Source organism: Rhopilema esculentum, chromosome 15 (genome assembly GCF_057945365.1).
Source record: "Rhopilema esculentum isolate cy_ngs chromosome 15, ASM5794536v1, whole genome shotgun sequence".
Classification (NCBI taxonomy): Eukaryota; Metazoa; Cnidaria; class Scyphozoa; order Rhizostomeae; family Rhizostomatidae; genus Rhopilema; species Rhopilema esculentum.
In genome coordinates, this window is record NC_142829.1 from 8,995,524 (window position 1) to 9,010,084 (window position 14,561).

Sequence of the window (14,561 nt, forward strand, 5' to 3'; positions counted from 1 at the left end):
CTCTATTTTGCTTAGTGTACTAAACGCAAACTGCTTTCGTATTTGCAAACTTTGTGACGTCACGGATAACGCTCGCTTTGTCACGATCGAAAACCTGAAAATGGGATATTCAACCTAGATTTTTAGACGGTTCCGCAAGAAAAAATCACCTCAACATTTATCATTGAAATCAGCAAATTTTGCTCATTAAATGTGTGCCATTATATAAACTTGTCAAATTTCTGTTCATAGGCACTTTAAAAAAGGAAGGGGCCACATCTGTAAATATTGCTCTTTTCTTTGCTACAGCATGTTGACTGTTTCCACTGTTTAAACCTTTTTTGGGGGGAGTGGCAGCATTGTAATGTAACTGTTATCTCACCCCTCTTATTCCTCATAACCCCCATTGTAACAAAAGACTAGCTAACAATATTTACTTCAGGATTTTGGCTCAACATAATTTTTGTTATATTTACAGATTATTTAATATGAAAATTTGGATTAATTTTTATCTTTTATCTAGCGAAAAATTCGTGACCCCCTGTCCCCTGTAATGCGGGCGGTACGACAAATGAATTTTCTTCAGTAACCCTAAAAAGACCGAAAATCGAAAGGCTCAAAGATTTGCTAAGATCCGGTTGCATAAACTTGCAAGCTTAAGTAGTCCAAGCATTATCGTTTGGTGTCTCCAATCTCACAGTAAAAAGGTAAATCTTACAAAAAGCTCTTACTGGCCCTTCTGCGGCAATCCTCTCTGACCATGACAAACCAGTTTATATCCAGAAATTAAATGGTCTTTTTAAATCTGCCAAATTTTATGATCTCTTTATTTCTACGCAATACTTGAAAGTTTTCAGTTACAGAAACTTGCAAAACTTTTTGAGCTAGAGTTATAATTCTGTGACGCATTGCAATGCAAGATTTCGAAAAGCCATGCTGCCATCTGCCACTTATGGTGACTGTTGATTGACTGACTGATTGATTGATTGATTGATTGATTGATTGATTGATTGATTGATTGATTGATTGATTGATTGATTGATTGATTGACTGACTGATTGATTGATTGATTGACTGATTGATTGATTGATAAGATAAATGCTTCTGTGAATTCACACTGCACTGTCATCCCGCACCTGTCACCAAATATCAGTGGTGAGGAACATGTGCCTAGGCCCTAAGGCTTTAGCTGCAAAATATTATACCTTAATGCAAAAAACCAATATAAAATGCAAAAAACACTTTGCCAGGATTCACCCAACGCGATAAAGCAGCAAATAATAAAAAAGATGAATGCTAACATGTTACACTCACTTTTTTGTTAATAAAATAGCTTAAAGTCTCAATTTAAACTGTCCAAGCAATCTTGGCAGGTGACAGCGGTGTCTACAGCGAAATTCAATAGTTTCCACTTTTTGCAGGAACATCTTCGGAAGTAGCTCGCAATTTCTACTGGCTTTGCAAAGTGTCATGGTCTGAATTTCAAGAATCATAATATAAAAAGCAGATGTTTAGTTGATTCAATAACAGCGATCAAAAACTGAGAGAGACGTCTATTCTCAATTCTCACGTGCCCAGTTGCTTGATAACGAATAAACCATCGTCTCTGTGTGCCATAGCTTTGGTTTTTTACGTTCAGCAAATCACTTTTTCTCAAAGACTTTTTTGAACGACCAGCATAGATTGGGCGTGTCATCTAGAAAAGGCAAATGTAAATAATTTTGCAGCCTTATAACAAAAACCAGAGTTTAAGCAGGTAACTGTCTGTTGACTGCTGAGTAGATCCGTTTAGAATGATGCATCGCTCAGACGTCTCAAACATGAGAGGCATTTCTTATCATTTTTCTCTCGCTGCCATCACAAAGCATTAATGAAAGCGGCATCCAGCGACGGCTGTATAGAAGATGTGCTCACATTTGAAACTGCAATTAGACAAGACCTCCAAAGACAACGTTATTGCACTGCTTGTACTGGACGTTGTTCCGGGGATTTTGACAGTCATTGGAAACCTGCTCTTCTTGACAACTCTTATAAAAACAACATCGCTTCACAAACCGTCCAATGTTATCATTGCTGGACTGTGCGTGAGTGATTTGCTAGTTGGTTTCGTAGTCAGGCCTCTTTATGCATCATTTCTATATTTGCTTTTAAAGGGCAAAGAACATGAAACTTTAAAGTTTGCTTTCAACAAGGCACTGTTCTTTTGCGCTGGCCTGTCGTTTTGCTTTGCAACACTTCTCAGCCTAGAAAGATACGTAGCTGTTTGTAACCCATTCACATACAGACGGAAAGTTACTTTCAAAAGGCAGTTGTACACAACTATATTTCTTGGATTCATATGGCTAGTCTATGCATCACTCAATATGTACCCGCCGATTTCTGTAAGTGCCCTTTATAACATCATGACCATTTGCTGTTTGATCGTCTGTGTTTTAGTGGTACTTCTTACGTATTTTGAAATTTACTGCCAAATCTCAAATCAACGGAAGCAACGAGCAGCCCTTGGAATAACCAGCATCAACAAAGCTGTTCGACAAAGACGGGAAAGATCAACAACTTTCATGATTGGAATGGTATTGGCTTGCTTCCTGCTCTGTTACACCCCATTGCTTGTAATGTTGGGGTACTTTGCTCAAAAAGAGAACTCCTGCTGGAACGACGATGTAAATTTTCAGTTTAGCCTGTGGGTGAACTTTCTTCTGCTTACTAATAGCTGCATAAATCCTATAATCTACTGTACGAAAAGTTCAGATATACGCCGAGCTGCAACAAACTTGATTTTTCGATAGAAAGATACTAATACGAGAAATGATTTGTGGTCGTAACCTGCAAAGCAGAAGAAATTTCAACAAAGACATATTTATTGCAATATTGGCCAAAAGAATCGCAAAAGATCAGATTATCACAAGTCATAGCCTTTCATTGCTGCTGGATTCATTTTAGGCCTGTTAGGGACCCTGCTAGCATGTTTTGTGGGTATAACTTTTGACAGTACGAGGAGCAAGCTCCAGGAATAATGATTTTAAAATGAAGCAGTAGAGCTTTAAGAAATTCCTGAAAATCTTCAATTTTTTCTGATTAGATTTGTTTTGAAATCGTTATTTTAAGAAACATATTTTGAGAAAAATAGTAGAAACTACTCGGAATACTTTCATGTTGATAAGATTTTCCAACACATGCAAAATAAAAAGTGTTATTCATTACTGGTTTCTGCAATGCAATGAAATAACATGTTTAATCAAGTTTCTAACTTACGATTAGATCTGGAAATTGATTTGTTAGAGTAAATAATATAATGATATATTTGCAGAATAAAGCAAATTGCCTCAATATTAAGGGCTGTTTCATTCAAAGGTGTTCACTATTTGATGACAGGTGTTAAAATTGTTTTTATTGCCAATTTTACGGAAATGCTCTTGAAGATTTAGGATATAGACAATAAAGGAACTAATATTTGCATGAACCTTAGATTAGTATTTTTTACCAATAGGACGTGCTACAATACTTTTGATGTGCACCTGGATATAAGTTTACTGCTTATGGACATTACCCGACGTTTATAGTCTGACGAGTGTTGGACGAAAACTACTTTCGTATTATATGTTTCCGCTCTGTGCTATTATCATATTTTTATTAAGTACTTCCTATAGTCCTATCAAGCCTGGTTTCCATATCGTCGTGAGCAACGGGGACGTGTACCAGCAGAGCTCGGCGATGCTGCTGGGACGCTTACGATGATATAGTTTCCATATCGTCATAAGCGACGGGGACGTGTCCCAGTCATATCGTCGGAGAGCTGTATTTTCGCGCGCTTTTGACCATTCGGGCAAACAATCATGGTAGCTGTACACACAGTTATTCAAAATGATCCCCAACTGTATCAATATGTAGCTGATCCCCAACTAACTTCCATGCATTCTGCTTCATTCGTTGATCCTTGTAATCTTTGCTTCTTTTGCTATATATGCACGGAAAGTTTTGAATAACTTCCATCAATTGCTCGTCGCTAGTGGAGCTTCGAGTAGCCATTTTGCTAGAGTCTCCAATGCACTATTATCAATCTCGAAGTGAATAATTGAGCTAGCCCGACGTCGCCGATCACAAGTGTGTGGTTTCCATTTGGAAAACTCTCCCCCCATCGACGGGGACACGACGGCGATGCATCGTGATGTTCTCAAAAGTTGAACATAGTTCAACATTTTTTATCTCTACGGGGACGTCGGAGACATCACTATAAAACACGTTTCCATATCATCGTAAGCGTCCAAGCAGCATCGCCGATCCTCTGCTGGGACACGTCCCCGTCGCTTACGACCATATGGAAACCAGGCTTTAAAAGGACTATAGATATGAATACACCGCATTAAAAACAGTCCTAACATTTTTGATCAGCACAGCTACCCAGTTTTTAGTGCGAATTTGCTTCGAAAATCGGCAATTGCTTGCATAGGAAATTTAAGAAGGCTGTTCAAAAAAGAAAAGTCCCGATGCTTAAAAAGAGCAACGCCCACTAATAACTCAAAGACCAATTGCAAGAATAGTGGGAAGAGTCTTTACTGGAAAATTAACAGGTAGGGCAAGATGTATAAATCTTCCCACAAAAATCAAGTTAGCCTTTTCTTCTAAAACGTTGAACAAAATAAAACAACATCAGTACTGAAAAAAACAGGAGAAAAAGTCTCATTGATTACTCAAAGTGTCATAAATCCTACTATCAACATATATTCTGGTTTTCTCCTCTAAAAAAGGCATTTATAATCAAGGTGATTATCTAAAGAAACTATTTAAATTGAATAAATAACCGAGCTTGTTTGACGACCATTTTCGTTTGACATCATTTAAGAACGCAAATTTCCAATTTAGAATTGCTTTTAAATCAAACTACCGGTATTAATGGAAGGAACATTGAAATTTCATTTTTATTAACAACAAGCTAAAGTTAATTTTTGCTTTTCAATTGAACAGCTTATTGACGCTAAGAGGCCGGCAATTTTTTCCTTAAAATTTAACTTTGAATCAGATTCATCTTAAACACATAGGTTAATGACTAAGAGACCGACAACTGTGACGCAGTTTGGCCTGATAAAAGTGTAATTTTTTGCTAGCAATCAACATGGTATAGAAATGGAAAAAATTTTAATAGAACGATAGAGTAGCTCATGATATCATTCGAGATTCTTGTGAAAATTTACTCAAAAGAACAGATAACAATTTGTGATAAAAGGAAGCTTTTGGAAGAAGATTTTCCTTTCAAGATTTTCCTAGATTTCCTGTTTCAGTCATGGCATGGAAAACTTTTGCATAAGAACAATGAATTGTAGGAAGGGCAAAAGTTAAAGATAGGTCAGTTGTAAGAGATAATATTTCTTAGACCTGTTTGGTATACTTGAGTTGAAACTTGCGCTCCGAGAAAGAATGAAAAAATTGGCGGAGCACATTTTGGGTACTTCTTTGATGACGAATGCACTCCACAGTTAAGAGAAATCGTTACTTAGTGTTGTTAAAAGACTTATAGTACAGGGAGTATAATACCTGATGTAGATCATTTTGATATTCGTTTCGATAAATTTTAGGATCTCGTTTGATATTCGGTCTTCTAGGGTCAAAAAATTGCCCCAAGGTTATTAAGATTGATATCTTCTTCCTTACGTTGCTTTGTTACGTATATTCATTGATATCAATCTCTTTGCTATGAAATTTAGCTTCTAAAACCAAACTGCTCATTCATGGTCTCATAAAGTCATTATTTTTTTATATGTCATAAACATGAAGCTGATCTTATTGCAATATCTTCTCAACATTTTTGAATTCCAACAAAAAGTTTTTAGACAGAAGAGGATAGATCAGAAACATTGAGAGAGTTTTGAAGTAATATACAAACCTATAGTGTTAATCATGTGATGAACAAGTTCCATATTATCATATTCTCATTATCATTATCATAAAATACAGGATAATAGCAGATCAATTAAAAACTTAGTTTTACTTTTCAAAAAAGATAAATTACATCTTTATTTCCTATTTCATCATGTAAAAAAACTAATAGATCCAAACTGAAGCAAATTTTTCCTCGTAAATGTTCCTCTTAACTTAACATTATGATGTTAAAGTAATGTTACACATTGAAAGAGAGATAATTTCTACTGAAATGGTATTGTTAGTATCTCATCACTTTACGGTGTGAACTTAATATACATTGATACGAAATTAACAATGAATTAGAAACTTTACTTTGAACTAAACGAGTTTCCTTTTAAATTTTGATTCTGATAGCAATAATCATGTTTGTTATTTTTTTATCATCAACGATAATAAGCATGTTTGCAAGTTGATATCACCAATGACAGTTACATCGAATTGTATCACCATATATTATATACCATAAAAACTGACAAATATACGAGAATTTTAATCAAAAACCATCGATTTTTAGCCTTAACTCATTATAGCAAAGAAGCTTTAACGTCGTGCTTGAAATTGCGTTATTCTGTTGAAGGCTAGGTGACAAAGGGGTAACTTAATGGCAAAAAGGTATCCTGAAATATCATCACTGAGCCCAGTAAATGCAGCTCTTGCGTGTAATCACTGCTTCCCTTTCTAAACGACTGACTTTTTAGCTGTTTCTGAAAGTTGAGTGGGATCAGTAATGTAGTTTTTCAATTTTTTTTGTCATCCTAGAGATTAATTTATTGTAGAAGATTTATTGTAAAAACACAAGCATCGCCTACAAAATGTTAATATTTGGGTATACCACTCCTTCAGTCGATAAAACAGGAGTCGTGGCTCTACTTTTGTAGAGAGTCACTGTATATCATTAAAGCAACATGTCATTCACTGTAGAAATATGAAGTGCCTATTATGCTACAGAAGCATCTACACTGGGCAAGCAGTAGGTCGTAAGTGTCTTTGCAAACTGCCGTAGCGACCTGGGTCTCTATCTTGAGGCAGAAATCGTACAGGATTGAAATACCTAGTTCTTCTCGGTTTCTCCTGTTTTGGTAGAGATCTTATCTTCAGCGTCAACATCATAATCATCATCTTCAGAATCAGAGTCTGCATCTGAGACGAATTCTAATGTGGCTTGTACAGGAAAATCACGAAGAAGCTTTTCACCTTCAGAGTACATATAATCGTACGTCTTCTTTGGCCAAATAAGTCTGCAAATAAGATAATTCACTTTATTGATTCATCCGAAACCATTTACAAAGATTTGAAATAAATGCGAATTTGAAGTGGTAATTTATTAACTCTTTCTGGCAATGACAAACTCTTTTCTAAACTGAAATGACTTACTTTACAGGGTGTATAAACTGTGGAACAGACTGGACTGCCAGTGAATTAGTTTCGATTTGATTCCATTGACACTCCTATGGTTAGAGAGAAACTTTGTAAAAAGCAAGCAATAACTTTTTTTATTTCCATATAATAAGTAAAGGTGATCTGCCTTACAATTAAGTTAATTGGTATAGCTATGTTCGTACTTCCAGTAACAAATGCTAACACTCATAAGTACAGTTTTGAAGTAAGTGTTTTAGCAGCTGAAAATTTAAACGTAGAGGCCATATTGTCTATAAGATGAATATCACAATGATTTAGCTATTACATCAAAATGTAAACTATCTTCTACTTTATTCAAAATTGTTGTTTATATTTCACTTTGCTAAAAAAGTATCATTGCTTTAGAAAAGCAAGTCTTTGAACCAACCTTGTTGTCATGTCTCTTTTTTTCATCGTATGGTCTACATCTCCATGCAGAACTGTTGCTAAGGTAGAAGAACGCATTGAAAATGGTATCGTGTACCCCAAAATACGAATATAATCTAATGGGTCGGGCTTTGAGGATCTTAAAAAGACATTGCCAAAGCATTGCATATAATTTGTAAGTGGTAGGAGAGTGCAAGGGACTTTTGCATGATGACATAGGATTGCTAAATTGTGTTCTTCTCTACTTTGTACAATAACAGCTTGTTGCAAAAATACACGAGAACTTGACGCAGAAAAGCGTTTTTTAAATTTGTTAACTACTAAGTCGTATCACAATATTTCAGTTTGTAATTATTTGAATTTTTTGTAAGATATAATTCTGCTTTTAAATTGAAAGGAAAGAGATTATCAGTTTGTGCCAGGTTAATCGCTTAAGCAATATTACAGAATTTTAGTCAGTAAGAATCGAGGTGAGATACATACTGATTTCTTGGAATTCTTCTGCTGCTATCCCCGTACTTGTCATGTTGCCGATATCGTGTTTGGTACGAGCGTTTGTAGCACAGTTTTTCTATGCACTCACAACAGAAGCAGCTCTATCAGAAAAAACATGTTGATAGTTACAAAAGTGCTATATTTTAGACAATACTTTTCTAAATGTTTAGTTAATTTTCGTTGAAATTCATGCCAATGTCTATTATAAGACTTTCAGATTATCAAGAGCGTTATATTATGCACCAGGGACATAAAACGTAGATGAAAATATCGATGTGGGGACCTCAAAGAAGAAAACACAAGTTTCAGTGTTGAAGAAGAAAGATATATTATTCGAAGAATAAGCCATTTTCAACAGAAAATATTATTATCTATCTGATTATGCAATGTCAATGTCATTTTAATTGAAAAGCGGCTCGTGACGAGTTACCTAAATTGCTCAGATCAGGTACGCCGGAGAGGAGAGTGTCGGGGGGGGGGGGCAACAGCCCCTCTTGCCCTTTGAAAGGAGGCAAATATACCCTTTTCATGTAGTGCCCATAACATTAGCCTTTTGTAATTACCAAAGAGGATCATATTTATTTCTGACTGTAGATCCCTATTCATGACAAAATTTCTCAAAAGTTTCAAAATTATTACTGATACCTACGGAAAATAAAAAAAATGACAGTTACAAAAGATTTAGTAGAAGCTAGAAGCCTTTTTTATAATGCCTGCCCCCCCCCCCTTGCCCCGTGTGATGCATGATACAGTAGCCATCTAAAAATTTCTTAAGAATTTGATTTCGTACTGCGCAAGCGCCAATGAAGTATGGCCAATCAGACTTGACTTGAACTTTGTCTTAAACATCGTTATATCCCCAACAAAATCAGGAAATGTAACTGAAATATTCAACGTAAAAAAAATTGAATGGTTTTAAAGTAAATAAAACGTTGTGAAAGGGTTTTTCAATTTATTGAGGGGTGATCCCTATACATTTTTAGGCCGAATATGTGTGAAATGCACTAACAATTGCAAAACTAATTAACTGATATAAAAATTTTCAATTTCTGCCTTTCGACCCAAAAGCAATACCCGGATAAGTAAAGGGGCTGCATTTGAGGATGTATTTATCATATGATGGTATAAAATACATTGCAAAATTGAATTCCAATAAAATTGTTGTTCCAAAGCCAAGTGCATCACAAAATGGTTCTTGCCTTTGAAGTTGGAAGAAAGAATAGTGTTTTACCTTTGCGAATTTATAGGCATCCATCTTTCGACTTTAGTGTTGATAGACTGACTTCTAAACAGATCATATAAACCACCAAGAGGTTTGGTTGATGAAAAAGTTTTTCTCTGTATCCACGAGTTAATTTATCCTACCAAAAACTTTGTTTGCGAAGGCTGAGCTGAGCTAGGTTGATTTGTACTTTCTAGCTCTGAAGGAACTCAACCGTTTATATAGGAGGTGTTCTTTGTTCGCAGAATGTACAAGATAGTGTTAATAATAAAGAAAAGATACGTGTGAAAACAGAATGAGTAGTTTGTACTTTATGTTGTTACCGGTCGTCCAAGGTGTGAAAGTGGCGACCGTATTTGAAATTGTACTTCAGCCTATCAGGTGCTACACGGTGCTTTTGAAGTTGGTCATCGTCACCTCTACAGGTGTGTCAAAAATGGAGGCCACTGAAAGTTGTGCTTTTCTGTCAAAGCATACAAATACAGACTTAAAAAACATTTGTTCAGGATATAAAAACCAATAGCTTTCGCAATAACAACCTTGCAATAATTATCTTTAGATATGGGGTCTGTCCAAAGGTTTAATTGGGGTTACTTTTATGAAATTGGAGGATGTATAGAATTTGAATAAAGTTTTAGTATATGGTGCATAGAATAGTAATAGATTTGATTTAGACGGTACAGCAAAGCGTAAAAGAGATTTTTCAGAATTTTTCAAGATTAAACAAAGAACGTCTTTGCTCCAATGCAGTTTGGGAAAGCCTTAGAGTAGACGAGGACCATCGAACAAAAAAGACCTTGAAATTGCTTAGTTCAAGCTGCTTTCAACCATCGGACAACAAACAAGATCATCGGGTTTTTTTTTCATCTTGCGATTGTGTTTTTACAAAGGTACTTAACAGATCCCCTAGTGCTCTCTCCTCTAGGCCTCTAGTCTACGCGGGTCTCAAAAACTCAATTGACGATTTTCACTGTTACCTTTTTCATTAAAACTTGTTTGCCGTTAATGTTGATGGTTCTGGTATTTTTTTGCAATCTTACAACATAATAAAAGAGATGCACATCCCTTGAATGATTTTCTTACAAATTCCTTGCACACAATATGTCAATACCTAATTTACTGTATACTCTTGATCATTACATCATTTTTTCATTATAAAATCATTTCTTCTACTCATATTGTCATTTTCTTGAGCGGAAAACTTTGAAAAAGCATAATATCCAAACATTTCATGGACAAATCAACAATTGCCATAATTTTACCCTAGCTGTTTTCTTTTCCTTCTCTTCCTTCATGCAAAAGGCACTATCTATTTAGAAAAATTTAGTCATTAGAATTCAAAATCACATTTTGTTAGCTTTCTTTTTGAAACATGCAGTAACAAAGCCAGTCTGAATTAACGACTGCATTAAGGTTAATTAATTTCCATTATCCCGGTTACCAAGCATTGTATTACTGGTGATAAATAAATGCATCTATTGTTCACATTACTTCTCAGCTTGCAATTGTCGTCTAATTTGAAGTGAAAACTCCCTACAACAGTTGCCATGTAAATAATTCCAGTTGCTATGCGACAAGTTTTAGTGTCAACTTGTCCCCAAGAATCTTCACAACATATCATTGATTCATTCTTTGTGGATAGAATTTTTTTTAGAAAGAGAAGAACTGTTCTCAAGTGGTGACCATTGTCCATTCAATTAACAATGTTGCAGGCTTTAATTTTCTAACGCAATACTTTGAGACTTGATTCTGTAAATAAAACAAATTTGTAAACCGCTTCAAATTATTACAAAAATGTTCTCGGTATCCATCCTGTCAAGCAGGCCACTGTTTCTAAATTAGTCGGAGAGGGCTAGACGAAATCATCGGAAAGGCTTCTATCTCGCCATCACTGACAAACTTGCATTGGAAAGATTCTCTTTTGAATCATTTTTTCCTTGGATTCACTAGCTGTTTTAGCTTTCCTTTACTTCGAGTCTTTTTTCTGCAGCATTTGTTTTACTTGACCTTCTTTAGGCGTGTACTGTCCAACACCAGTTAATATGGTTGCGTAGAGCTTTCCCATTATCTCCACAGCCTCAGTGCCAAAAATTTGGACAAAAAAACGAACAAGATTCTACCATAATACACTAGACTCTAATAATCCTACAAAGTAATGCAGTTTATTTAAGCACATTCCAACCGCGCTTACGAAATATCAAGAACGAGATGTGAAGTCTGACGAATCGAATGACTATCTAAAAAACATTTGCAAAGAGGCTCTTAAATACTGAACTTCATAACACAATATGCCTTTTAATGACGCCATAACACATATTTTGCTAACATTGCACACTTTTATTAAAACTAATAGTGCCAGAAACGGGATGACTTTACACTTAACAGTTAAAGAAACAAACTCCATACCATATAAAGACTATGGCGGAATACAATGTATTAACTTTTGCTAGTACTTTCTCAGCTTGCAATTCTGTTCCCTGTTGCTTGCAGTTGCTACGCGACAAGAAGTGGTGTCAACTTGTGGCCGTGATTGCTCTGTAACATAATTAGTATACTAAGGTTGGGGTGAAACTTTTTACGGCACTATGCCTCGATGAGTTTTGGTGACCACTTCAATCCTAGTTGGGTGAATTATACAATAGGCCATTGTTACATGCTCTAATCGATACCTAAGCTTTCGTTCCTGAATTCTAACGAACAGCATAACTTAAATATAACTTGACAATACTATGACGGGACAAAATGCTCTTGAAGTTTCAACACTTTGAACAACTTCAGGTTCAACCCAGACTAGACGAAAAATCTTGGTGTCTGATAAGCAGCACGTTTATGTTGATAATATTTAACTGTAAAGCAATGTCTGCTTGTTTGTACATAGAACACAATTTTGACTTCAGAGCTCAAATTTGATCACGATGATAAAAAAAGATGCTTAAGGGAAAACATTGGCATTCACATCCAAAGCCAATTACAGAATCTGTCTTCTGTAAGTTCGTGGAAGGCCAAGATTGCACGATAGTTCCTTTGCAGGCCTTGCTTTACGTAGATCAGAACTTTGAAAAAAGAAATGACATCAACAATTGTCTGGATGTAGTGAGAACTTAACACCACCAGAACCAGCGAAAGTCTTGTACTTGGCCAGGAAAAATACTCCATGAGAACAGTTTTTCTTCATCTAACACATGTCCACTTGTTTCTTTTAGCTACATTTTTAATGTGTAACATTTTTTTCCTATTTCAGAAAAAATATCCAGATTCCACAATGTTGACAAAATGCACAGAAAATGTTTGAATGCAGGCCTGGGTGTGCAGGATCGATGTTATTGGGAGGTGCTGGAGGAGGAGGATGGGCTGTGACCGAGACGTATAATCGTGTAAAAGTTTTTTACAGGAATGCAGCACGTGACGCCATACACGGGGCTATGACGTCAGCTGGGCTGGGGGTATAGTAGGATATCATATATTTTTGTCTGAGAATTATAAACAGAGATATCATACAGGCATACTAAACCACTTCATTAACAAAGAACCTTTAAAATTAAACGTAAATTTAAGAGAACATTAAATCTAATTATATGGTTATTACCATTATTTACATTGACAAAAACTTTTTACACCGTCTGACGATTAAACAACAATTCAGTAACAAAATAAATGACATGATTTGCTAGCTGATTTCAACCCAGTTCTAAGAAGCTCATTACGGGATACATATTTTCAATACAATCTCTAATCTAAAAATATCATCCCAACGCTATAAAATTATGACCGATTTGGAGGGAGAACTAATGTTTCTACTAGAGTTCCTAGATAAATAAATAATCAAAAAGTTTTCGTAAGGAATACTCATATTACGAACACAAGTTCTATGCTTCTTTAGCAACCAATTTAAGGTATTTTACGAAACTCCGGGTATATACCCTTATCCAGCCTACTGCAACTTTTCGCAAGCTCCAATCACGTTTTTCACCTCTTATACAGGGAGAGCCTTCCACTTGGCATGAAGAAAATTGCCTTTGACATTACGAAAACAGTAAGGAATTTTCCTTGGCCACAAAGGCATATAGAATATAAATATGTAGTTTTATGACACGTATCGAAAATTGAAGCATAAGCTAGTAGCAGTTTTAATTCGTGTAAAGAATGGAGAGGGAGATGTGTTAGGAAATAAGGTTGTTGAATAGTGGATACAAAAAGTCAACAAAACCCCCTTATCAAGGCTGATAAATTAATTATTGCTTACTTTAAAATTTTCTCCTGTGCATATTTTTATTAAATCTAATCGAATGCCATTTCTAAGTCCTATTTTGTGTTAAAATACGCGGCGTTAGCACCCACGGTAAGAGTAAATCACAGTATAAAATCACAACGATGTGCATAGGATGAAACTGAGGCCATTGCCTAGACAACAAGTGATATGGCGCATGTAACTACAAAAAAGGGACCTACGATGCTAAAACAAGGGATTGTGTATGCAGCAATTTTAGGCAAAACTCTCTTGTATAGGCCGAAATGTTGATTTATGTGCTGTTTTGTTTTTCTAAAAATTATTATTGCTCGTATCTTAATTATCGATTTGCGGACGAAACCATTTCAGAGTCTTACTCTTACAACATTCATGAGATTCGACATAATTCTTGACTAGAAATTTGCAAAATTAATCATTTTGAAAATTTAAAAAAGTTTGGCTCAATTTTCAGATTTTCCTACGATATAGGTCAAGAGTTATGCCAAATATAACCCTTTCTAAGTACGAAAATACTTTGAAAATTCTAACCAATTCACTGCATCAAATTCAGTCCAGCATCACTCTATTTGCTCCGTCGACCCACTACCATTCTACCTCTATAGATAAGTAGTGAAATCACAGAACAAGACGAATAATTAACACTTTATACTAATGATGTTGTTTAAAATGTTACAATGGTATATCACCAAGTTCTCCTGACAAATCTTCGAAAGAGGAATCAGGCGATAGAGTATCATTTCTGGGCGCTAGTTCGTTTGCTCTTTTTCTCATTGCAGGGCTTTTTCGTCGCTTTCCAGGCGGAGGGTTCTGCAGTGGAGTTGTCGTGACTGAAAAAAACAACATTGTTTTGAAAAAACCAGTTTAGGCCTAGTCAATATCCAATCAAAAACTAATTTTCTCAGTATGAATATC

General features: G+C 35.5%; 2 protein-coding genes and 1 long non-coding RNA gene across 6 annotated transcripts in view; 1 reads left to right on the top strand and 2 right to left on the bottom strand.

The window, feature by feature from the left end:
* The first annotated feature begins 550 nt into the window (after positions 1-550).
* Positions 551-3,472, top strand: LOC135685543 (5-hydroxytryptamine receptor 1B-like). The gene has a single exon (XM_065201521.2). It carries the CDS (start codon positions 1,884-1,886, stop codon positions 2,766-2,768), a length of 885 nt encoding a protein of 294 aa, XP_065057593.2. The 5' UTR covers positions 551-1,883; the 3' UTR covers positions 2,769-3,472.
* Positions 3,473-7,287: 3,815 nt separating this feature from the next.
* LOC135685345 (uncharacterized) lies at positions 7,288-8,469 on the bottom strand. Its single transcript, XR_010515980.2, has 3 exons — positions 8,167-8,469; positions 7,685-7,742; positions 7,288-7,346 (listed from the first exon to the last, which is right to left on the bottom strand). It is a non-coding gene; the product is annotated as an uncharacterized LOC135685345 (long non-coding RNA).
* Positions 8,470-12,903: 4,434 nt separating this feature from the next.
* The window catches only part of LOC135685810 (unconventional myosin-IXb), a 61,410-nt gene continuing 59,752 nt past the window's right edge, over positions 12,904-14,561 (bottom strand). For all 4 annotated transcript variants that reach the window (XM_065201885.2, XM_065201886.2, XM_065201884.2 and 1 more), the window contains one exon: positions 12,904-14,476. In XM_065201885.2, the coding sequence (XP_065057957.2) occupies positions 14,319-14,476 (158 nt within the window). In that variant the 3' untranslated portion in view covers positions 12,904-14,318. The remainder of the gene's footprint in view (positions 14,477-14,561) is intronic.